The sequence below is a fragment of the Limanda limanda genome, chromosome 17 (assembly GCF_963576545.1).
Source record: "Limanda limanda chromosome 17, fLimLim1.1, whole genome shotgun sequence".
Classification (NCBI taxonomy): Eukaryota; Metazoa; Chordata; class Actinopteri; order Pleuronectiformes; family Pleuronectidae; genus Limanda; species Limanda limanda.
The window spans coordinates 6,842,201-6,866,898 of record NC_083652.1 but is presented as its reverse complement, the minus strand read 5'-3'; the positions used below and the strand labels follow the sequence as shown (position 1 = coordinate 6,866,898).

Sequence of the window (24,698 nt, the reverse complement as noted above, 5' to 3'; positions counted from 1 at the left end):
TTCCAGTGAGTCTCAAACATGTGGTATCGTTAAATCCTGAGGCAGTAAACAGCTTCTGGTGATTAAAGCCTGAAATATATCTTTTAGTGCTGGTACCAATATTTGAAAACAAATCTGATGTCAAATCTTTGTGAATAACCACATTTTCAAGCCTCAAACACAAGCTACTTAAAGGAGGGATTCAAATGATTCTGTATCTCGTGAACCAATATTCAGGCTCCTGTACGAACAATGACATGCGTTCTTCTTGCTGTAATTATTCTTCCTTTTCGTTCAACGGTGCGAGATTCAAGATGGCAGCACCCTGCTGCTAATTTACAAAAACAACTTCTGCAGTTTCTGCATAAAATAAACTCCTTTTCTGAACTATATTTTCTAGAATGAATTGACAAAATGAGAAAGGGCCAAGATGTGGACTAATTCACCTCCAAGAAAGGCCGGCAGTTCCACTTACTGGAAATCCAAAGACTACTTCTGGATGCCCATTCAATATAAATGATGGGGGACTAAATCTGCAGACCTCTTTTTGGGCAGAAAATAGAAACAGGAATCAAGTGCTTTGCCTTTTTCAGTGTAACATTGTCTTTGGTTTTCCCGGTACAGAGTTTATTTGCTGCAGCTGAACAGTAACAAGAACAGGGAAATAACTGTAAAGAAGCCGTAACATTGTAATATATAATTTGTCTGACTCATACAAAACTAAAGAAGGGAAGACACAGAATGCAGAAAAGCAAGAATATATGTGCGCACAGTGACATGAATTTAGAAAACACAATAATGCATTGAAGTGTAGAGCTGAATTGTCGGACATATTAAGTTCAATCCATGGACTGTATGTAAAGACGGCTGCCATGACAGCGCAATTAAAAAAAAGCCAAAGCATCTTGATCGCCCCCTGTTGTCTGGCTGCAGTATTTGGCATTAACTCCACCGCTTCTATGTTTGGAGATGGGAGATGGACTAAATCAAAAAGTCAAAGTACAAATATAATATATTTTTCTCTAAAATGGTGTTTAGCATTTTAGGTAGTTCCTATCACATATGTTCTCATCTTATCTATCCGATGTTGATTAGTTATTTGATGCTTTAAAACTGAGTGACAGCTCAGTTGGTTGTGTATCAGCACGTCCCCGACACCAGGGCTTGTTCCCTCGATTGCTACCGTGCAGAATCTTGCTCCAAATGACGTGACTGGAGCAAGATTACAACATTCCGATTAATTTTATTTCTGGACAGTGGGAGGAGATGGAGATATGTTGTTTAAATACAATCTATGTTCCTTGTGCCATTACCTTTATTTGTGCCCTTTTTGAAGAGCCGGACTCACTTTTCACTCACTGTCATTTTGTGAATTTCGTAATGTGGCTGTTGCTAATTCCCTCAGACCTTTATCCAGTGGTCAGTGTTTGTTAATTTCTGTTGTTGCGTTTCCAAAGAGCACTCAGGGAAATAGTTGTGTTGACTATTCTGCAATCAGCCCCCCCCCCCCCCGGTGGCATTTAGCTTTGCCCCTTTAAAATATCGTAGTAGAGCAGCACAAACCAACTTGGGAGGCCGCCTAGAGTCGTTGTCGATGAAGACTAACAGCTGATGCACAGATCTGACAGACAGAGGGAGAGGTCTGTGGGCCCATCAGTCCGTGGTCAGGAGGGGGTTTAGACCATTACTGCACGCAGACTACATCTGGGCTTCAGTTGGCTGCTATTACAGGTCAAGGAGAAATTTAGTTGGCTTTATTTCCACCACTTCATGCTGGAGAGAGAGGGACAGATGAAGGTTCTCTGTAAAAGAAACACATTTTTGCAGCGTAAGAATTTATGTCTTATCCCATTATGTGTGCTGAAGGTTAAAGCACCTCTGGCACATCGAGCCTGTGTTGCAAAAGGCTTCTTGCACAACCCGCTCTTTGTTAACCGAGCATCATCATTGGGATTTGCAGGTCAGATGTGCAGGAACAGGGCTGCTGCAAAAAACATCAGCTTGGAAACAGTTTGGAAGTTGTAGCTGATTAACGTTTTAATATTAATGTTGCTGAGATTTCCTCTCTATTTCATATTTGTCCTGTTTGTTAACGGAATGAGCAAAACAAAACGTGTAAATGAGAACAGCCTTATTGGGAATTGGGCTGTATTAATATTCTGAATATGTGAGCACACAGAGTAGGAGGAGAGAGAAAAGGATTGAAAGGCTAAAAACGACACTAGTCAGAAAATTTATGCAAGCAAATATGATGCAATGATACACTTCAAATAGTGTATTGTGCTTCCATGGCGGATTGTAACTCCTCATACTGCACATTGACCTTCCACAGTACCACCATACACTATGGTTTGACCTTGTCTTGTTAATGCTGTGGTTTCAACATTACAATGACTCATTACTGTAGCGACCAATTTCAGATTGGACTATTGGGTCCTCAAAGTATTGCCAAGACATTGCATGACACTTGTATTCCCTTAAAAGACCAGAAGAGGGCGATTCCACTGGCTTTTAAATCAGTCCAATTCTTGATTTATAACGTCAGTAAACATTTTCCTGAGGCGTTTATGGTCTCAATCTCTAGTTTTATGGCTTCTCCAATACAGCATGGTGTTCATTTTGTAAATTATGGTCCCATTTAGGGTATACAGTATCATATGCATTGGTGTGTGGATACCGTTGGATTGACAGCTAGTACTGTCCAGTGGGTGCAGGTCGCATTGGTGGGGGGCTGTGACTTCTTGAACCAAATAAGGCTTCTCAATGGCAGTTCACAACCCAATCGGTGACATCATGGTGGGTGGACACTTGATTTGAGTGTAGGCGTCACGGTGCAGAGTAACTAAGTGCATTCAGTCAAATACTCGGTTTCCAGTTATTTGAATTCATTATTTCCATTCTATGTTACTTTACTCATTCAGATATAATAAATCCCATCATATAATATATTACACATATAATATATTACAAGTATTTTTACTGCTTTTTATTTAACTGAAATTTTGAATTCATAACTTTAACTTCCTGTGGTATTTCCATCTGTCCCTAACACATCTGCATACTTCACACTGATGAGTGGGCTTATTATGGTGGTGGACCTTGATCCTGCACTGATGTCTAATGAAATATGTACAGGTCCATTAACTCAGCAGTGACAGTGTATCAGACGCTGTGGAAACCATCCTCTCGCAGCAGGAGGTCAAGGCCATTTTGTTTGCAGGTTTATTATATTGTCAGACTCGTGCACACACGGACGAGTTGCCATTTTCCTTCCAAGTGCATTTAGCAGTGTGAAACAAATGAGTTTTTCTCCGCGGTCTGTACTTGAGCTGAAGTCGTGCAAACTACGAAGTACGATCAGAAGCCCCTGAGGCAGGATTTGGCCTAGTAAACACTTTGCATGCTGAAAGACAGAGACACGCATGCACGCAAGGACTCACGCTCTCATATTCCAGTGCCTAGTCAGACAGGCTACGTGAACTACTCAGACTCCAAGACTCAGACACTCCACAGTGCCTCTGCAGCAGTGGAAAGGTTGCATGTCAGTGAAAGGGTGAGACCCAAAGGTGAACAGAGGGGGTGAGATAATAAAGAGGTAAGTATGGAAGGAGAAGAGAAGAGAGGGCTGCATCAGAGAGAGAGAGAGCGAGAGAAAGACGACAGAGACAAGACAGAGAGAGAGAGAGAGGGAGCACAAGGCAAAGAGGGGATGACAGGAACACTTCAAAGAAATTAATTTGCTCTTCGTTCAAACTGCAGTAGAGAGGAAGGGGGTGGCTGGAGTGGTTAAGAGAGGAGCGACAGAAAAGAGAGTGAGGTATGGAGAGAAGTTGACTTAAATGGTGACATGGCTGGCGTGTGTGTCTTTGGTGGGGGGTTATTTCCCTTCAGATCTCATTAAAGGCTTCTAGTCCCTGTGCGCTTGGCCTGCAGAAAAATGATAGAGATGGAAGGAGAGAGAGAGAGAAAGAGAGAGAGGGTCTTATTCCTGCATAATAAGATGGCAGAGCTGTTGCAGAAAGATGGAGGGAGAGCAGGAAGGAGGAGGGAAAGCTAAGGCAGAGATATGCAGTGGAAGATAAAGAGCAGCATGGACTGAGTGAGTGGGCGTGTGTGAGTGGGAAAGTGTGATCACGGCTTCAGGAGACAAGACAGAATTTTTGGTCTGTATCCTAAAGACCACAAGAGAAACAGAAGGACTTAAGAATTTCATCTACAACTGAAACTCATGTGAAAGTCAGCTGTGGCACTGTCTACATTTACATTCTCGTACCTAATTATGTGCACAAGGAAAGCCAAATTAATTTGTATATTATCATTAATAGTTTTGCATTCATGTATAAGTGGCCTGTTACTTAACTAAACTGTTTGGCATACGGATCTGCAAAAACCTTCAATCTCATAGACATTTCTGTAAATTATTACGACCATTTTTCAGGACGAATATTTTTTTTAAAATGTCCTGGAAGTGACGGCTCAGGCTTGAAATAAGAAATAATGATGCAGTTTGCTGCACCAGGACCATGAAAAATGTATCTGTGTGTTGAGAAAACACTTGAAACAAAAGGATTTGTGTTTAAAATATTTTTATTACGCTGTCAAATTTTTGTGTTTACATTTCCTCTAAGCAAAATAAGACTTAAAGGACTCTATTAGAAACATACAATGCATTATATTTCAAATGTAGTTGCCTATGAAATGCAATGACATTTTGGGGCCCCAGGCAAAAAGGACCTGGGGGGCCCAGGAGCTAACCGAACCGCACCCTTACAAAACTGTCATTGCTGTAGACTGCAATTAGCCATATTTGGGGGTCCCCAGGCAATTGCTTGCTTTGAATAGCCTTTTGGAACACGGGTATGATAACACACACACACACACACACACACACACACACACACACACACACACACACACACACACACACACACACACACACACACACACACACACACACACACATTGATATCTGTTCCCTATCACACAATCTTTTTTTTTAGAATATTTTATTTTTCCAAATATTTTCACAATGCAAGAGAACATGCAGAGCATACAGAACCCTCTACATTAAACATTACAGAAAATTACATAACAAAATAAAAAAATACACAGATAGATGAAATAAAACTACTTCAATAAATAAAGTAAATAATTCCCCCCACCCAAAGAGAAAACAAAAAAAACATGGTGCATGACACATCACATCCTATGGTACCGTTGGTGTTGATCCATGTACTCCAAATAAGGCTGCCAGATTTTCAAAAATAACTTATATTTCTTTCTGAGACTATATGTAATCTTTTTCAGAGGAATACAACTGTTCATTTCCACAGACCATCTGTCTATGAGAGTCGGGGAATCAGACTTCCAAGTCATCGCTATACATTTCCTGGCCACACATAAAGCAATTTCTGCTAATTTAATTTGGAGCTTCGTTAAAGACCCGTTGAAATTTGTTAACGTTTCCCAGTAAACATAGCTCAGGATCCAATTGAAAGGTAACTCCTGTGATCTTAGTTAAGGCATTACAAAAGTCATACCAAAAGGATCTCACCTTTGTGCAAAGCCAGGTACAGTGTAGGAAGGAGCCAACCTCTATACCACATCTAAAACACAATTCTCCTATCACACAATCTTAAAGAAAGTAATACAAAAAAAATCCTGGTTCCACAGCAGAATTTGTTGGTTTCTTTCCTGACTCGTACTGCATCATTTCACCAGATTTCCCCTGAAATCTGTTCTGTTGTTCTTGTGTTATCTTGCTTAATCAGTTGTTATCATGCTCTCAGGAAAGTTAAAAAAAAAAAGACGAACAGCAGTGGGTGATCCTCTCTCCCACCTCTACCTGGCTGTTAACTCGTGAATAATTTAGACAGTTTGATTTCCAGTAGCAAACTGTAAGAAGGAGAGATACTTTGGCTGAGTGTATGTGTTAATCCTGGTTTATCTCATTTCACTGGTGGGAAGCAAATATATTCAAGTCTAAAGATGATGAACTGGAGCATTTACATTTCTCCTGCTTCATCTTAGGAAATATTGTCCTTTATATTCCTCTCCATGTTTCTGACTGATACAGCACTTAATCAAAAAGTTGCATTGCTAAAGATCAAAGCAGTGGCCTCTAACCTCTGGGCTTGTTACTGCTTACAAATAGCAGTGTGTCAGCTGAGCCCTCTTTGTCAAGTTTCCATCAAAAGAAAGATTTCCCTTCGAGATATCTTTGATGGTTTTATTTAAATAACAGTTCGAGGCTCAATGAAATCCCACGATCCAATACTTGGAATCAAAAGTACAGCGATAAATGAGCTGAAGAATGTTTTTCACTGATCAATGACCTCCCCGCAATTTTATGTGCTTATAAGTAGGTATTTGAATGTAGTAATTGAGTATTTTTACACTATTACTCTGCCATTTTCAAACTATCCGAGTATCACTTCTAGATCCTGGCACTAAGCGGTTTAAGTGCTTTGTGTAATTTACCCAGTGAGTAATGATCAGCCTGTCTTCTCGCAGGGACAACCATTAATCAAGACGGCAAAAAATTAAAATCATCTTGGCATTTACATCTTTATATTCTGGCACAGAAACGATACTGTCATTGGACATTAACAGTTTGCATTCAGCCTCAACTATTCCGACACACAGCAGCTCCACTGGAGGCTAAGTTGCGAGGCGGTCTGATGAAAAGAAAAGCACAGTCTCCCATCTGCATCAATGAATTCAGAACGGTGCAAAACTGTGAGTAATATGAGTGGAGTCGGTGGGAAAAACCATCTGCTCACAGAACCTGGGTGCGTTTATCTCAAAGACCTGATGAGGAGGATGAAGCCGTGATGAGCTCTAATTGGCTGGCTGGTTAGAGGCTGTAGGATCAGTCATGTTCCCGGGGGTGTATGGATCAATAAGCTGCATGATGGCCGCCTCAGTGAAATCTCCCATTCTCTAAAGCTTCTCAGGCTGTAAGCAAAGTTATAACACAAACTGAAGCTCCGTTAGTTTATGCTAATGTTCTTGTATCCTTTGAAGTGTGTGTGTGTGTGTGTGTGTGTGTGTGACTGTGTGTGTGTGTGTGTGTGTGTGTGTGTGTGTGTGTGTGTGAAACCTAATCTAATAAAAACAGACACACCTGTTCATCCTCTTTCAATCCCATACTCATAATCTTGGACGTCCCCCCCCCCCCCCCTCTTACTGCACGATTGAAAAAAAAGAAAGAAAAAAGGACCATGCACACCCTCACACACGAGCACAGGCACACCCTCCCAGTACCCCATCTCCAAGGGAACACAGGGATGTCTCTATGGCAACAAGCAGCTTGCTCCACTAATGAACCCGGTTGCCGTGGCGACCGGTTTGGCTGTGCGCGAACACTGAATAAAATAGAGAGAGAAAATGTTGTGTTAGTTCTCTGCAGGGTCTTTTACCCCCTTTTCTCTGTAGGACACACACGCACAGAGACACGTGTGTTTCTGTGCGTGTGTGTGTGTGTGTGTGTGTGTTTGTGTAAAGACATGAAGATGAATGACATGACTGAGCGGACGTTGTGGGTTACAAGTGTTGGCCAGAGACAAGTGCCTGCAGTGATGCAACGTGAGGCACGGGTGTCTGCAGCTGGCTGTTCTCTGCATGGGCTGCTCGTCCTGCTGCTGCCTCAAGGTCAGAGAACATCCCAACTCCACTCTGGGCAGGGAGAGGTAGAGAGGTAGAGAGGGAGAGAAAGAAGGAGAGAGAGAGCGAGGCAAAGAAGCAGTGCCAAACACCTTATGTCAGCCATCTAGGTGGTGAGTTATGCTCCACTTTGCTGACTGGGCCTGTGAGCTGATATGCATTTGGTCATTCGTGACCCCAGCGGACGCACTTAAAGCTGCACCAAACTGCCATTAATATCTTGGCTGCAAACCCAGGCCACCGGGAATCACCCCCTTTTCTTTCTTTTTTTTTACTCTGCAGCTGTCTCCCCCTGCTGGCTCAAGAGGGGGACGGCCTCAGTGTGCTGCAGTCAGTCTGCCGAGAGCATCCACTGCCACAGGACTTAGAATATATGATCTACTGTCAGTACTGATGTGACAAAACCAATTACGACAATGTGTGAATTCTCCAAATGTCCTGCGGTGAAAATAGAAAAAATACTCCTGTGAATATAATCAACATTACTTGATTGTTAATACTGACACATTGATGGATAAACAGAACTTTAAAGATCTGGCTGTTCCAGTGAGAATCAGTTTCTAAGTATAATAATCCAGTGTTTTTTTTTAAACTGGGACCTCGGCCCCTCCAAAGGGTCCCAGGATAAATCTGCACATTGATTATTGGGAGAGGAAAACAAAGGAAAACAAACAAATAAAAATAAATGTGGTCGTATGCACACATGTGGTTTTCGTCTTTTCTTTTTTTGTAAAATATTGATGAATTTTACTTTTTCAGGATTTGAACAAGCATATATATGAAACCATCTAAGGCTTAAGAGGCAGCAATAACACGCTATTAACATAATATGTTCTTTATTGTGTGGTGCCACAACCCGAAAATGTTTCACCTTAAACTGGTCTAAACCTTAACAATGTGGTGTATTCTATACACTTAATCTATGTGTTTTAGGTCAAACATTTTTGTGAAAAGTAATGACAGCAGTAAATTAAAATGGAGTAAGGATTTACATTTTCTTCTGAAATGTAGAAATACTTGAATAACATCAGTGATGTTTGTGTTCTGAGGCAGTGTACCGTTTAAAAGTTTACAAATCGATTCTAATAATATTTTCACAATTTATGCATTTAGGAAATCAAAGAACTCCCTGTAGCTGTTTTAAAGATTGCGTTAAATTACAGCATCCCGTCTACTTAATTCTGAGTCTATAGATTTTACCAAAAGAGATCTTTTCTTCCATTCCAGACTTCTATTGGAGATCAATGCACATGATGAATTCAGTGCAGTTGCATCCTTTTTAACACCAGTTCTTGATTCTCGTGTTGCTGCTGCTTTCCCTATGATTTCAATTTATGTCTGGCAACAACCAACTGTTTATTCATTTACGCAAAGGTCACATTTAATCCGTTGACATTTAGACTTTCTCATTGTGCCAATAATCATTTATTTGCGAACTGAAAGCCTAGCTCATGCCTTTTTCTCCCTGTATCTCCTGCAGAAATGTTTGCGGTTCAACCCAGACGCCACGGTGTGGAAGGCAAAGCAGCAGGTGCTGTGCTCCCTCACCGAGTCGTTGCGGGACGTCCTGAACTACGGCCTGTTCCAACCGGCCACCGACGGCCATGACGCCAAGTTCTTGGAGGAGGAGAGGCTGCTCAAAGAGTACCCACAGTCCTTTGAGAAAGGGGTGCCATATTTGGAGGTGCTATTTGCGACTTTCTTTGACACAGTTGTAGGACAGAAGTGATGTGACCTGGATTTCCTCAAGAGGTTTTATTCGTTCATGCACCGGTTTAAACAGTCTCTCGCATGATCCCTCCTTGAAAGTTCGAGTGTGTTTTAAGGGTCATCCCGAACGTCTAATATTGATGTTTTAATCAACTGTTTATCCTGCAGGAAGGATTATGGTGTCTATTATTTATGAATAATTCAGAGTTAGATCAATGAAGTTTCTCACACACAGGAACGTCTCTATTGTCTATTCCTTCTAACTTCTCCGGTCCATTCTCGCACCTTATTTTCATGCTACATAATGACTCAGTGGAGGCGCCTAACCATTTGCTTTACCAACTGCTTTAAAACCGGGTCACTTTTTTTCGACACATCTTATCGTCAGTGAAGTAGAAGAGCAGGTTTGTTCAGCAAACCAGATAAATTTGCTTCTCTGTGAAATACATCTGCAGGCCCCATTTTGTGGATCTAGGCCAAAGGAGAATTGAGGACAAAGGATTAACACTTCCGTTTCTACACTTTTTTCTGTCTTAGTTTCGATACAAGACCAGGGTGTACAAACAGACCAATCTGGATGAGAAGCAGCTGGCCAAGCTGCACACTAAGGTCTGGAGATCTTCTTTACATGATATGTGAGCTGCATGTTACATGGCAAACTGTGAATGAATGAAACTCAGTACATAACAGCTATGTTTGTGTAGGTGTCTGCACGATTTAACCTTGCCTGGTTTCCATTCACACTTACTGGCCTTGACAACACTGCAGTGTATTATACTGCACTATACGTGTGTACTGTTGCAATGTGATGTGCTGCTCTGTACTGTGCTTGATGCAGTTTCCCCAAAACAGAAAGACTAGGGATCGCGTCTCTTTTCAGTACAAATTCAAGAGAATTAACTAAAATCATGTTCACAATTTCATAAAATTACAGCAAAATACATGTATATACTATAATATTTCACATTCTGTGATGATACCATATGTCTGAGTTTGTTCTGTTGCTTTATTCTCTCTACATGTAGGCCAGCCTGAAAAAGTTCATGGATTATATCCAAACCACTGCTGTGGACAAGATGGTCAAGTTCTTAGACAAGGGCCTGGATCCCAACTTCCAGGACGGGGACACCGGCGGTAAGGAGGGCCCCGAAACACCAAGTGTCACAGATGTTTTTTCTATTTACCTCAACTCCTACACAGTCCTGCAGATATTGTAGTTTAAATTAGCAGTTTAAAGCTAAATGTCGAAATAGTCGGGTTCACTTGAAAGTAGCTTAAAAAACAATTTTTAGTTTTGCCTCAAACAAGAGCAGCCATGTTGATGAAAATTTGAATATGCTATATGTCTGTTTGACAAAAGGATTCAGGACAACATTGTTTAATTTACTTGTTTATTAAAAGGAAAATCTGCATCTGAGTCACTCAGATGCAGCACATACCTTCAAGAGTCCCCTCAAATTCAATCAAGCTGTACCAAATGTTGTACACTGTTGGTATCAGTCCTCTAAATATGCCAGTTTTTTTCTATTAAGATGCATAAATTAAATGAAAGGAATTAGGTGAAAATGTGAAAAAACAAAAGTGAAAGAAAAAATCCTGACCCATACCACATCCAACCACCAATTTCCGTGGAAATCTGTTCTGTAGTTTTTGAATACTACTGCGGAAAATCCTAGCAACTAATAAACCAAACCATAAAAGGTTTAAAGCCTCAGAAATATTAAGTCTTTGACAGAAGTCAAGAGATTTACATAAACCAATTATGTAACAGTAAATTTAAACTCCATCCTTCCATACAAAGTTTACTCTACATACATTTACACACTTACAAGACCTTCATCTCTGTCAGTTGTGTCATGTCTGTCCACGGTGTATAATCTCAGATGAGTCGCACTGGTGCAGTAAACATTCTGTATAAATGTGTTTTGGAGATTCAACACATTTTAGTTCTGATGAAGATATTTATATTCATATTTAGTTCTGATGATGATCGTTTTGTGAACCAGACTCTGAGAATGCTTGCTGTTCACTGGACAGATGTGACAGAAGATATCAGTTGCTCAGACGATCATGTGGAGATTCACATGAGTTGTGGATTGTGTCAGGAGGAGATAGCCGCTGTTCGTTTGTTTTATAATTGCGTGGTTCTTTCCAGGTGCTACTACGATGTTGCAATGCTTCAGCTGGTGCTTATCATTTAGAGAATTCTAACACAAACGAGCTCTTATCATGACGGCCGCTGAAATACTTCTGGGTCAATTCACTAAGTTAGGAATGGACCATTAGATCACAGCAGTTCTGTGACCTGTGGCTCTGCCGTATAAACTCCACCTTTAAACTCTTTGCAAGCAACAACTCTCCCGCTCCGTTCTCTGCCCTCGGCTCTGCAGCGCGTCGGCCTCACACTCTGTCAAGGATCGGAGCCAGCGCTGTTCGCAATTTGGTGTCTTTTCTCAGGTCTTGTTAGTGCCTGGGGGTGAGTGGGGGGGTGGGGGGTGCAGCAGATGGCTCATTTGCAGTTTGTGTGTGCTTCTCTGTGGCACTTCAGCCACTCTGGGAGCAAGTGTCAAAACATAAACACAGCCTGTCATCATGGGTGTGAAACACTCTTCCACTGCACAGCGTCAGGGCGGAGAGGGAAGCCCCGGGCACGTCACACCTCCCCAACCCCATCATCAGCTCATGTCACGGGACAATCACAACATCAGACTAATATTCATGGTGCAATATGAAAAGTCAACATATTCAGGGCTGTTAGTTCTTTCTCTTATTACTATCTGGGGTATAATCACACTCTGCGTTGGAGGAGGAGAACGTTTTATTCCCTTTATGATGATAAAGTCAAATGTGTAGAATAAGAGTGACTTACAGTTATTTAAGCTGCCAGTGTTCCATCCCCAAAGTCCTCACACTGATCACCTCACTGTGTTTTTACTAAAAGACAAAAGATTTATTTGTTACTAAAAGTGATTCTTAAAGTCATTTTCACCATATCATCCCCTCAAGGTATTCTGTAAAGGCGCCAATTTGAATTTCAAGTTTATTCTCGACATTCTGATTTATTCTTGATTTGCAAAAATGCCATGCATATGCTTTACTCTGATGCTTGGGGAGATGTTTTGGAATATATGTACTGGTATCTTGGCAGATTGGCCCAATTAGAAGTAAGCTGAATTACCAGTTTCTTTTCATAGTTTTTGAGGGGTTCGTACAGAGAGTCACTGGCGCATACTGATACTGAAGAACACTTCATGATTTTAAGACAAATAATGAACTTGTTAACTTTATAGTTTTGTGTGCTTTCTTAGTTTTATTTGTGATGTAGATATGTCCACAAATCGTTTCATCCTCTTTTTTGACTATGAGGTTTTGTTGCGGTGTTCTGACTTGTATTCCATGATAAATGCAGCATTAGGGCTGTGAAGGCAGAGCTATAGGACGCGATTAAGGGCCTTTAGAATGATGCTTTTTTGGGGCCGATCTTGAGGCCTCTGCATGGGCCCCAGGTTTGGGTCCATTGGGCATTTACTCAGTAGAAAATGTTCCCGCCTGCAGGATTAAGCCATTTAAATACGGTTAATCACCAGAGAAGCTTTTTGAATATTTATTCGACACTCTCGCAGAGATTAAGTTGTGCTGCTGAGTAACCTGGGAATAAAACTGAGAAGGTGATGTTGGGATTTAGGACTGATGTCTGTTCCATGGAGTGACTATTTTTTAAACTGCCTCAAAACAGTTTATGTAGAAAACAGTCCCTAATAATTCAATTGTTACACCTAGATTAGAGTCAGGAGGGTCTCCAACCCTGGGGCTGGAGTTGGCCCTCAGGACAGTTCCATAGGACCACCCACATGCTGTGGATCTGTTACACCGGCTGCAGTTTTCCAATCAAGCTGCAGAATCTGAAGATAATGTCTCATGACATTTAAGGTGGTGATCCCCTGACTTTTCCTGTAGCGCCTCCATGAGGTCAATTTTTTTAGTTTTTAGTGAAATGCATCATCAATGACTGGATGCATTGTCATGAAATACATTGCAGATGTTCGTGTTCTCCCCAGGATAAAGCTCAAACACTTTAGCGATGCCCTTACTTCTCCTTAATTCCCTTAATTTCTTAATGACTTTACTAATTGTTCCATCAGCCTACTGATTTTAACAGCAGCGGGTTTATACTAGCATTTAGCTTCAAGCACCACTGTGTCTAATTGCAGTCAATAAGCCATTGACCTGACTGAACACAGCTGGAGTTTTGTTACATAGAAATTAATTTATTGACCACCTATGTGATTAGGTACATTTACTCAAGCATAAATATGGTGCTTGGTTATGAAAAAAATGACCCAACAAATATACAAGAGGTAAATATCTGTAGATTCAATTAATTTAATAAAACACCAGGATTTCTTCCAAAATCAGATTTTTAAATGGATAACATTAATATTGTTGAGGTGTGAACTGTGAGTCAGACAAAACCATGAAGCAGTGTGAATTTGACACTGCAGGTAATTGTGATGACTGCCAATATTATCAAAACATAATAAAAAAGATTAGCTCCTCCTCCACCAACTGAAACAGTGGAATGCAGCTTTTACACGCATCAATATTTAAGAAAAGCTAAGGATGTGCAATATTTTCCTGACTACTTTTTCATACCTTTTCGTTAGTTCTCATAATAGAGTATTCTGTAGAGTCTAATATGACCAGTATCTGTCTCATATTCAAGCACAAGGTCGGTATTCTCTCTGAATCTAAACAGAGCAAAGAAACGCAGCTGTGGATTTGACTTTCGTTCTTGAGAATAATCCCTCCAACCATAAATAACTGAATGTGAATCTGTGTGTGTCCTCCAGAGACTCCTCTGTCCCTGGCTGTGCAGTGTGAGCCAGGTGGAGGTGAGTCCATCCGCGTCCTCGCCGAGGGAGGGGCTCATATCGACTTCCGTGCCAAAGATGGACTCACACCGCTACACAAGGCTGTTCGAGGCCACCGCCATACAGCCCTGCTGGTAAACACTCACGCATCACAACAGCAGACAGGGCCGCTCTTATATCAGCATAACAAGTGACTGAAAAAGAACCAGTCGACAAATATCTGCAGGACGGGTACGTGCCGTGAATCTGACACTGCCATCCTAATTTGTTTCCTTATAAGTAAACAAGCTGAAGACAGAATCAGCAGACTCTCCCACTCAGCAGTCCACACCAGCCCACACACAAAATGCACAGGAACAGTAAAACTATTCTTCTATTCAACCAGGGTGAAAATCTTTTTTAAAATTCAGCTCCCAAATCACCAAGAATGCAAGCACCAGTGGACGGGAAACTCATTCAGGGGGTAACAATGTGTTATGTCAGCACTAAGGAAAGAATCACCTGCTATACTGCAGAAAGTTTTACAGTGGACTGATTGAAAACCTAATTCTCTCCAGTCTGGGGAGTTGCATGACCCCTCTGAACCCCTACCTATGAGTTTCCATCTTTATTTTAAATCCACGACTCCTTGACCCCGCCTTAAGGTATTTTTCTGCTTCCTGTGTTTCTATTATCCTTCTTTTTCATGAATTCATAACAGCGTAATAGCTGCATAGTTTCTCAAACTCCCCACATGTCATCATGATTTTATTACAACCTGCACATGAGGTTTATCTCTCTCTTCACTGCTTCCTGCAGGTCCTCCTGTCTCTGGGAGCATCTCCGGACTATAAGGACCGACGAGGGCTAACGCCGCTCTACCACACTGTGCTGACAGGGGGCGACACCTCCTGCTGTGAAACACTGCTTTACCACCACACCAAGCTGGGCATCAGGGATGAGAACGGCTGGGACGAGACACACCAGGTACACCAGTGTGTCTTTGTGTGTGTGTGATGTCATTCCCTTTATCTTAAAGGGATTTTTCTGAAGATGTAAGACAATATTGCAGTAAATAACTACAATTCATGAGAAATTAACTTTTCATTATCTGCTGTGTACAGTTAATTACACATAAAATAACTAAAACCTCATGTTAGAGGCTAAAATATTAATATCTAATTGGGTCAGTGACCTATTTTGTATTTATTTGTGGGTTATGAAGGGAAAGCACCTGCCTCATGGTAATTGGTTGTTTAGTTTGTGTTGTGTGTATCATGTGCGTGCATCCTTTTTGTAATGTACAAGTGTATTCTGTGTTCCAGTGTCTGCATCTGCCCCCACATCAAAACCCATTCCAACACTGCACCTCTCATCCTTTATCTCAGACACCTCTCACCCTTCACCCCACCCATCCTGCTTCCGTGGCCTCATGACTCGCAGCGATGAAGTGGATTGTTGAGGCCAGGGGGAAAAAAATATATAATAAAGGTATCAGCCTCTTCATCTTAGTGTGATCACCCACACGTCACTTCATCAGCATGAGTCTCTTCAGCTCTCCAAGCCACTCATATCCTCCATCTTATACTTCCTGTGTGTTCACTGGGATTTGACTCATACATTTAACATTTATACTTTGGTATTTTGGTTCACCAAAGCCTGTACTTTATGTGTGATGTAGGTGTGTGTCCAAAGGAGAATTAAAAGTATTTGAATATGATGTAATAATTGGCTCTCAGTTCTTCTCTCGATGTTTTCTGGCCCTCTGATCATCAGGCCTGTCAGCATGGCAACTCGCAGCATTTGGAGCACCTCCTCTTCTATGGGGCCGATTCCTCCTCCCAGAATGCCTCTGGAAACACTGCCTTGCACATCTGTGCTTTATACAACAAGGTACTAATTTTTTTCATTGTGCCTTCAAGATAGAAGAGAAGATAGACGAGAAAATATATGTCTTTGAACATACAGAATAAGAAGGTAAAAGCCACAAAAAGCCACATACTGTATAACAACAGCACCGACCCCAGCTGCTTCACCTACCAGCCAGACAGATGCTGTTTACCATTCTGAATAAGTTATTTATGTTTGTAGCTTCAATGCTTAAAAGCTTAAAACATCATCTATCCTGAAGTCTTGTGAAAATGTAGGTTACTTCCTCGTAAAAAACAGCAAGTTTAGACTAAATATTTACCTGAAACATCACCTGAATCTACCTGAAGCTCAAGTATTAAAATGCTTTTATTGTCATTTTACAGTGAACAATTAATGTAAGTGTCCCAGTTGCACAAAGTAACAGTAATACAACCCACAGAAAAATAGACAAAGTACAATCTAATTAATAAACATAAAAATAAAAAGTATAAAACACAGGGTATTAAAGCAGATGAGTATATGACGCCCATAGTTAAAATGCAAATGATAATATTGTCCAGTTAATTGTAATATTATTGAGCTTCGTTAAGTTGTTTTAGTGTACTTGGATAAACCCCTGACCACAGTCTGCAAGAGGGAGTTTTTAAGGACCCGTAGCCTCCTCCAGAGGGGAGCAGTGTGAAACAGTGTTAACCTGGTGAGATGACTCACTTATGATACATAATTGAAAAAGATACAGAATCTGAGACACCGGATGTTTATGCCTTTTGAACTTTAATGTAACTTTCGTTAATTTTCACCTAAATATGTTACTAAAACACATTTGACATGAAAAATAAGTAAAACGAAGGAATAGGATACCATGCTCTCTGAAGCCAATGCTCTTATAAACGACATACCTTCCTACGCTAAGCAGTAATTAAAGATTTTATATTTTCGGACAAAACCTGTGCATTAATTTACAGTGTCTGTTGCAGGAAAGCTGTGCACGAATTCTGCTCTACCGGGGAGCAAATAAAGACACCAAGAACAACAGTGGGCAGACCCCGTTTCAGGTAATCGCCGAGTGCGTGGCTGGGTTATTATTACGTTTGTCGGTGGGTGTATGGTTCATTGTTTTATTAAGTTAATGTAGCAGAAAGTGCGGGGGCCTAATTTCACTTAAAAGCATTATTGTGCTGCGATGCACACGCAGGTCCCAGGTGGCAGGAGAGAGTGTGACCCCTTAATCTGGATAAATGAACTCTGTCAGTGCAGAAAAAGCCAGCTGAGACTATTCTGCCGAGTGTGTGTGTGTGTGTGTGTGTGTGTGTGTGTGTGTGTGTGTGTGTGTGTGTGTGTGTGTGTGTGAGTAAAAGAGAGGGAAAACAAAAGGGAGAAAGCATAAAAGTCTGCTATATTGTGCCCTGACCGGCATCATTTTTTTTAAGCATTTATTCAGTGGGGGAAAGAATGCTTAAATATGTTTTCAAGTGTTCGCACATTATTATTCTTTATCAAGAAATCTCAGTTGTTTTTGACTTTGTACTTCTAGATATTCTATAAACTCCAAAGAGATTTAGTTGGATGGGTCAAGGGGATGATCTGTAGGTTTGTGTTAATAATAATCAAAACAGGCCACAGCCACCAGTGCCTACAAAATAATGCATTTCTGTGAACCTGTTTCTGCCACCTCTGAGACGATATCCCAAAAAATAGTATTTTTATTTTTGTTGTTTATATTAGGTGGCTGTCATGTCCGGCCATTTTGAACTGGGAGAAATAATTAAAAACCACCGGGATACAGATGTGGGTAAGTAGCTGGGGTCTGATCTTGTCATATTCAGTCAAATGTTCCAGTTTAGATATTCGAAAAAAAGACAAATATGATCTTCATGAGGGGAATTAATAAAATTAACCAACAAATTAAAAAGGATATATAACTATAGCAGCACATTGGAAAAAGTCTGATAAAGAAAATAAAGAAAGATAGGTGAAATCCTGCAGGAAAAGGATTGACCCTCTCAAAACCATTTCTCCTCAACTCACAGTTCCCTTTGTGGAGTCTCCAAAGTACGCCCCCCAGAGGCGAGAGAGCGCCCGTACGCTGACGATACCCAACCCTCATCCCTTCCTGCGGGCCAACAGCGACAGCAGCATGAACCTGCCGGACTGGATGGCAGCACCCAACGCTCCGACGACAAACATCGTCTCCGTGCAGGTGTGCCCCTGTTTGTGCGTGTGTCCATTGTGTTTTAAGTCAGTTACTTCTGAATTGACACATACATTAAATGCATTAAATAAGTAAATTATGTTTCTATCTAATTTAATCTCCACCAAGGAGGTTATGTTTTCGCTGTCCGTTGTCACAAAGACTACCGGATCAATCACCATGAATCTATAAACAGTTTTTTATCACTTTACTAGATTAGGCTCCCTTTTTTTTATTTTGTTTACATTTTCATTGATAATTCATGGATTTGATCAAAACTAATATCTGGCACATTAAGGGAACAGATCCCTATGAGTGTGTGTAATTTGGTGCAGCTTGATGGAATTTCTGAAGACTGTCAGGTCTGGGTGGAAGTATGTGCTTCAATGAGTGACATTTTAGTTTTATGCTTTTAGCGTCAGCATCAACAGGCACTATTTGCATGCAGAAAATCTAATTAGATGTTTTAGTGGTCAAAATAACAACATTAGAGGAATATGCAATATTGGTCAAATTTGTCTCACACCCAGTTTTCCAGTGTGGACATTTTGTAAGTAAATATATGTTCATAATTCAGATTGTTAACCAACCATAATATATAACATTTTACTTTGAGTTCGCATTTTTATGTCACTGCAAAGTCAAACCCCTCTGTGCCAACACTTTAATGTAGTACAGAGCTTTGAACACTGGGCGGTGCTGTGTCTCAGACGAATGGAAGGTTTCAGCTGCAGTTCACTCTGTGGAACACTTGGTACTGTAGGAAGGTGAAAACAGGAACATGTTCAGTTTACAGAAAGTTCAATAAAGTTCAATATATGAAACCTTGTAGCAGGTGTTTTATACAGTTTCTGTATCACAACGACAGAAACACAATCCCAGATGGACATGAGTCCGTTTAAACTCAATTAATTCACCATTCTTTTTTCGATTCATCAATTAATCTAATAATTCATTTTTTGATGATCTAATAATTATCTTTTTTTACTCGATTAATATAATAATGAATTTATCGAAATTAGAATGTAAAAACTTGTGTCATTTATATTAATTGATCTTCTCTTGAGTATAAACTATCGGACAAAAAACTAAGTATGCACTGCAAGGCATTATTCCAGAACAAAAAATAGCCAAGTCTGAACTACTCTTACAGTCCAATATCTGTCCAAAATAAAATAAGTGCAGAGCTTGTTCCATTCAGGTAAAAGGAATCTATCAATCTACATTAAGCCGTGCAACAACAAAATAAATGAACCCAAGTACACAGAAAAACCTGCACAGGTTTTATATGTGTCCACACAGAACAGTGTCTGTGTCCTGAGTTGGACTGCGGTCCACCTATTGGTGACATATGCTTTTGATAAATTACTAATTATATTCAAGTAATAAATCGTTAGATACATCGAAAAAATTTATAGTGACATCAATTGATAGCGAAATAGAAAAAACACTGGTATGTTAGAATTACTAATAATCAAATTAAGTGAATTTAAACTGCGCTAGAAAATAACAAAGAAAAAAAAACTGACTGAAGAAAAATAATGTTGATGTTAAAACATCATTGTAAAAATAATTTACAAAACTTTGTCAAAATTGCAAATACATTGACAATTTTTTTCAAAACTAATTTTTCGTGATACATTGAATATTTGGTCTTGCTGTTGATTTGAAAGCCTCATCTGCATTGATGTAAAACAGAATATTTCTGATAGGGCAGATGGCAGTAAAATAATGTTAATATGACATGTAAATGTCTTTAATTGTCTCTCTCTCTTGCAGGGCTATAAACACACTGGTACCCTGCGGAGCTCCAGCAGTCCCAGAGGAGCAAGGACACGTTCCCCGTCAAGAGGGAGGATCGGTGACAAGGAGGACCGGAGCAGGCAGAGCCGGAGGCAAGGGTGAGTGGAGGAGGCTGAGGTGTTTCTATTCAATGTCTTAAAAATATTTGAAATGGATCTTATCTAAAGCAAGGCAACAAAGGGCTGTAAAGTGCTTACAAGTTCAGTTTGTGGAATTCAGTGACATCTAGTGGTGAAGTTGTGTGTTGCAGCTAAATACCACTCACCTCACCCTCCCCTCCCAAAGAGGAAAGAGAACCTGTGGTAGCCTCCAGTTGTCAGTATCAGGTGTTAAGGTTGTCCAGTCTGAGCTACTGTAATAAACATGGTGGGCTTCGCATACATGTGACCAGGCCCTTACCCTCAAAGATGAGCTAAAGATCCTTGCCCTCCAAATGATCCCGTTTCAAAAATCATGATTTACATCTACTCTAAACTCTCTGCACTTTTATGTTACTGTATGTGATATTGTCCTTTCTATGTTTTGTCTAGTGTCATTATGTCGTGTCACTGCTGTTCCAACTAGCTTTACCTCGAGCAGTTTTAATAATATACAAAATTCTCCTTTTCATATGCAACTACTTCTTGCAGTTTTGTGCTTTAAGTCTGTGTTGATTTATAGTTTGTAATTGCTGTGTATACTTCTGCTCCTGCCCACCCAGGCCTGCTCCTGCCAGCACCCCCACACAAACGGCAGGGCAGCGCCGACGCCTGTACAGTGCCGTCCCAGGACGAGTCTTTGTCGCAACTCGAGCGCACTCTGCACAGGGAGAACGAGAAATCAGCTTCAGTAAGGGGGACAGGGTCAAAGGTGAGTATACCCGCGTTTTTTTACATCAGGACAATCTGTGTATGTGTGTGTGTGTACATATGTCCGCGTGCTGGAGCATAAAACTGTATTTTGTCTTCCATGTGAGCTGAAAGTGTCTTTCTGGTTGGGACTCAGTGTTTGTGCTGTTGTATAAACCTGGTACGAAAATGACATGAAACACAGTGAGCCTCTGCTCTGTCAAAGCACCTGCAGATATGTGTGGACGGGCAAATAGGCTCTGTAACAACAAAATGTGTCAATTAAATAAATGTTTACGTGACTCTGACACGCAGTTTTGATAGCCACACACATGCAAAGCAATGTTAGTCACACCTTGAAAATATGCAACTTGCATAGTGCAGTGTCTCTGTTTGGGCTCAGGACATAGCCCCACATCGTTCCTAATAATATGTCAACTGCCGACTGCAGAGGGTCAACAGTTTTCAGAAAGAACTCAGTGGGGTGCATATCTCCACCAAGGCAGCAAACAGTCCCCTTATGTAACCACATTTAAATTCAATAGGTCAGGATTTCTATTTGGATCTGCACCACGAGATCAAATTCGGTGTTAAAGAAAGTGGGAAAACAATTCTTAGATCCATGCCCTGATCAGATTCCACACCAAATTCAATGAATTCTTCCCTGACCAACACCAAATCCTTCTACTGAGCTTTGTGGTAATCCATCCAGTAGTTTTTGTTTACTCTTATTCACAAACGAACGTACGGTCAGGGGTGAAAACATAACCTCCTGTAGGTAAATATCAGGTGACCACAACACCATGGCTAACAATTTCATCCAAAGCTAACACAGCTTAGTTATACCACTGGTTTATCAACGTGCACATATAAACAAACATTAATAAAACACAGGGCAAAGAATGCTTCGTGAGCATCCCACAGACGTTTTGTTCATCATTCTCAAGCGTTTCCCTCCCACATGTTAAATGGGCAGGCAGCTGATGACTGTGGTGGGATTCAACCTTTTGAGCAATGTTCAGACTAGTACACCAAAAGAAAAATGCTCATAAAAGCTTCATACCAGTAAAACTTATTTAACAAAGCTAAATGCAAAAGTTTGACAATCTATGGGATTTGCTTTGTTTCAGAGAGTGGGGTGAGAAGATGAGTATTACTCTCACATCTGTCCAACTCTTGCACGGATTTAACAATGGGGCTAGAGGGATTTGGTAGCATTTGAAGAGAGCCTTTGGCAGACAGAAGTCTTTATCACTCAGAGCAAGTGCATTTGTGTATTTTACCAAACAAGCATATTTTGACTGCAATAAAATCTCTTGATAATGAATGCGATAATCTTACTTCAAATACTCAAAACGAATCAACCTTGACACTGGTATATAAATGGTGAGTGTGCATGTAGACAGATCAGTATCCAGGCCAGGAGAAGTGTCTTCAGATGAGTTTGTAAGTCATTTCCCAAACATGTGTGTAAGGTCTCTGTATATGTCTGTATTCAATGTCTGCAGGTATGAATATATGTGTGTTTGTGAGTGAGTCTAAGGTGTCGCCAGGTATGTATGTCTTGGTGAGTATGTACGAGGTTTGCATGTCCGTGTGTGTGTATCCTTATTATTTCTTTTCTGTGTGTGTGTAATGTTGTCGTCGTCTTTTTATGTGCGTGTTTATTAATTTCTCACTATTATCTGTGTGTGTGTGTGTGAGAGACAAGTCGCCCTTTTTCCTCTGACACGCTGGTCTTTCCTGCACCCCCCCCTTCCTCCATCCCTCCCTCCGTCCCTCTAGTGTTGAGTGTTGGCGAGGGTGGTTACTGGGAGGGGACGGTCAGAGGTCGCACAGGCTGGTTCCCCTCCGACTGTGTGGAGGAAGTGATGCTTCGGAGCCAAGACAACCGATCAGGTGATCACAGCCGGTCACACGCGCACAGATAAACATACACACACATGCCTCCACAACAGGGTCATCAAGAAAAATACCCTGCATCTCTTCAGTGGGAAAAATGCACCTTTTAATACAGAGTTTCACATTTACCTGAATATTGTGAATTTTCAACTGGTTTAGCCTCTGTCAAGATGCTAGCTTTGACTCTATGTGACCATGCACATCACAGACAAGAGGCTGCTAGTAAATCTCTTATTATTTGAATCAAGTCTGCACATCAATCCCTCCTCACCAGAGTGGGATGGATGGATGTACGGACACCATGAGGGAATTTGGCAGAAACACTATAATGGACTGATTATATTTTGGTGGTCAAAGGTCGAAGATCAAGGTCACAGTGGCCACAGGTACTGTGAAGGTGATCAGGAATTCCCAGCGGCAATTTTTGTCTGACTATAGAATCAAACAAGTTAAACAAGGTAATTCTATTCAATACTAATACTTTTGATTTTAATGATGTTTTGCTCTCAATAAAAGGAAACCTAGATAAGAGGCTGTGACGCTAAAATGCTCACAAAGAAAAAATGTATATGCTGATATTTGGTAGATACAATGTTCACCATAAAGCATTAACGTGATCACATGCTAATATGTCAGTTAGAACCAAATATAGAAATAAGGTACAGTAAACGAAAGTATTAACGCGTATTAAACATACAAGCGATATTCTCCATCTTGTCCTACATGACCTGATACAGTTGCAACTCCTCTGAGCCCAAAGTAACAAACACATTTCTTGTTTTGTCCAACCAACATTTGAAAACCCAATTTGAGTAAAGGAAAACCGCAAATCTGGAATTTAAATATTTTTATTTAAACATTTGATTCATACAAATATTTGTAAGTTATAAGTGATTAAATTGTTTTTTTTCTCCCTGTACTACTGCCAGAGTCGTCAATGCTGTAGGTTGCAGATCACAAAAGCGACTTGTGGTCGTTAAAACGGTGAACAGTTGATGTATAATCTGATTAAATGTCTGTTCCTGTTGTTTTTCTGGTTTCAGAGAGCCGTGGAGAAAGAGCCAAACGGTTGTTCCGTCATTACACAGTGGGATCCTACGACAGCTTTGACGCTCCCAGGTAAGTTTAATGTACTTGCATGTACACATGTTGAGTGGTAGGGGTCAATCAGGTCACATCAGAGTGGTAACAGAGGCGTATCTGAGCTGAACACAGGCATTCTGGGGCATGAAGATGCACTGGTGCCTGTTCAGTGCTATATTGATTAGGACCAAAATTAAGCATGAAAATATCCCATCAGGACACTTACATTTCGGACAAGAGTCGGACAGTTTGGCAGATTAGATTCAGATTGTTATTATTCACCTAATCTGCTCCTGCTTTTGTCCACTGAGTATCTCAGTGGGTTAATAAGGAGACAAGGGTTTGGGCAAAGTGGGTGATGCATGGACTGGATCCTGGAACTCAAACTGACAACCTTTTCATTGCGACCTCACTGCTCCACTGTTTGGACCACAGCAGATGCTGTCAGTGGATGTAGTTGTATGACAACATACTGTACACATCTAGCCAGATAAGATGATTCATGCAGTGATTCATAAGTTCCAGTGTGTCCACTGCTTTGTGTGATGTGCTGTTGATTCATGCGGCAGGATGACGATGTGCGAGGATTCACTGCCTCAGGGCTTGAGGCTGATGTGCCTGCTCTGGTACTGGAGTCATCCTCGAAGCAGAGGTTGACCAGCTGAGTTTTGACTGGTTGGTTTTGCTGAATTTAACCTGTGCAGACAGGCAGATTATGTTGTCACATCTGGGTTTTAGAGTCAATTGCTTGCTCTGAGTGTCCTGTTGGCTCTGAGGTGCAGAGTCGTGTTGCCAGGCTGCAGTTTTTAGGTGGGC

General features: G+C 40.9%; 1 protein-coding gene across 1 annotated transcript in view; it reads left to right on the top strand.

Annotated features, from left to right (window-relative positions):
• shank1 (SH3 and multiple ankyrin repeat domains 1) overlaps positions 1–24,698 on the top strand; it is a 57,455-nt gene that overhangs the window by 5,746 nt on the left and 27,011 nt on the right. The window contains exons 2-14 of the mRNA XM_061090303.1: positions 9,125–9,328; positions 9,892–9,963; positions 10,380–10,488; positions 14,205–14,359; positions 15,024–15,191; positions 15,981–16,097; positions 17,054–17,131; positions 17,802–17,868; positions 18,107–18,276; positions 20,047–20,168; positions 20,771–20,919; positions 22,683–22,796; positions 23,843–23,918. Of these exons, the coding sequence (XP_060946286.1) occupies positions 9,125–9,328; positions 9,892–9,963; positions 10,380–10,488; positions 14,205–14,359; positions 15,024–15,191; positions 15,981–16,097; positions 17,054–17,131; positions 17,802–17,868; positions 18,107–18,276; positions 20,047–20,168; positions 20,771–20,919; positions 22,683–22,796; positions 23,843–23,918 (1,601 nt within the window). The remainder of the gene's footprint in view (positions 1–9,124; positions 9,329–9,891; positions 9,964–10,379; positions 10,489–14,204; positions 14,360–15,023; positions 15,192–15,980; positions 16,098–17,053; positions 17,132–17,801; positions 17,869–18,106; positions 18,277–20,046; positions 20,169–20,770; positions 20,920–22,682; positions 22,797–23,842; positions 23,919–24,698) is intronic.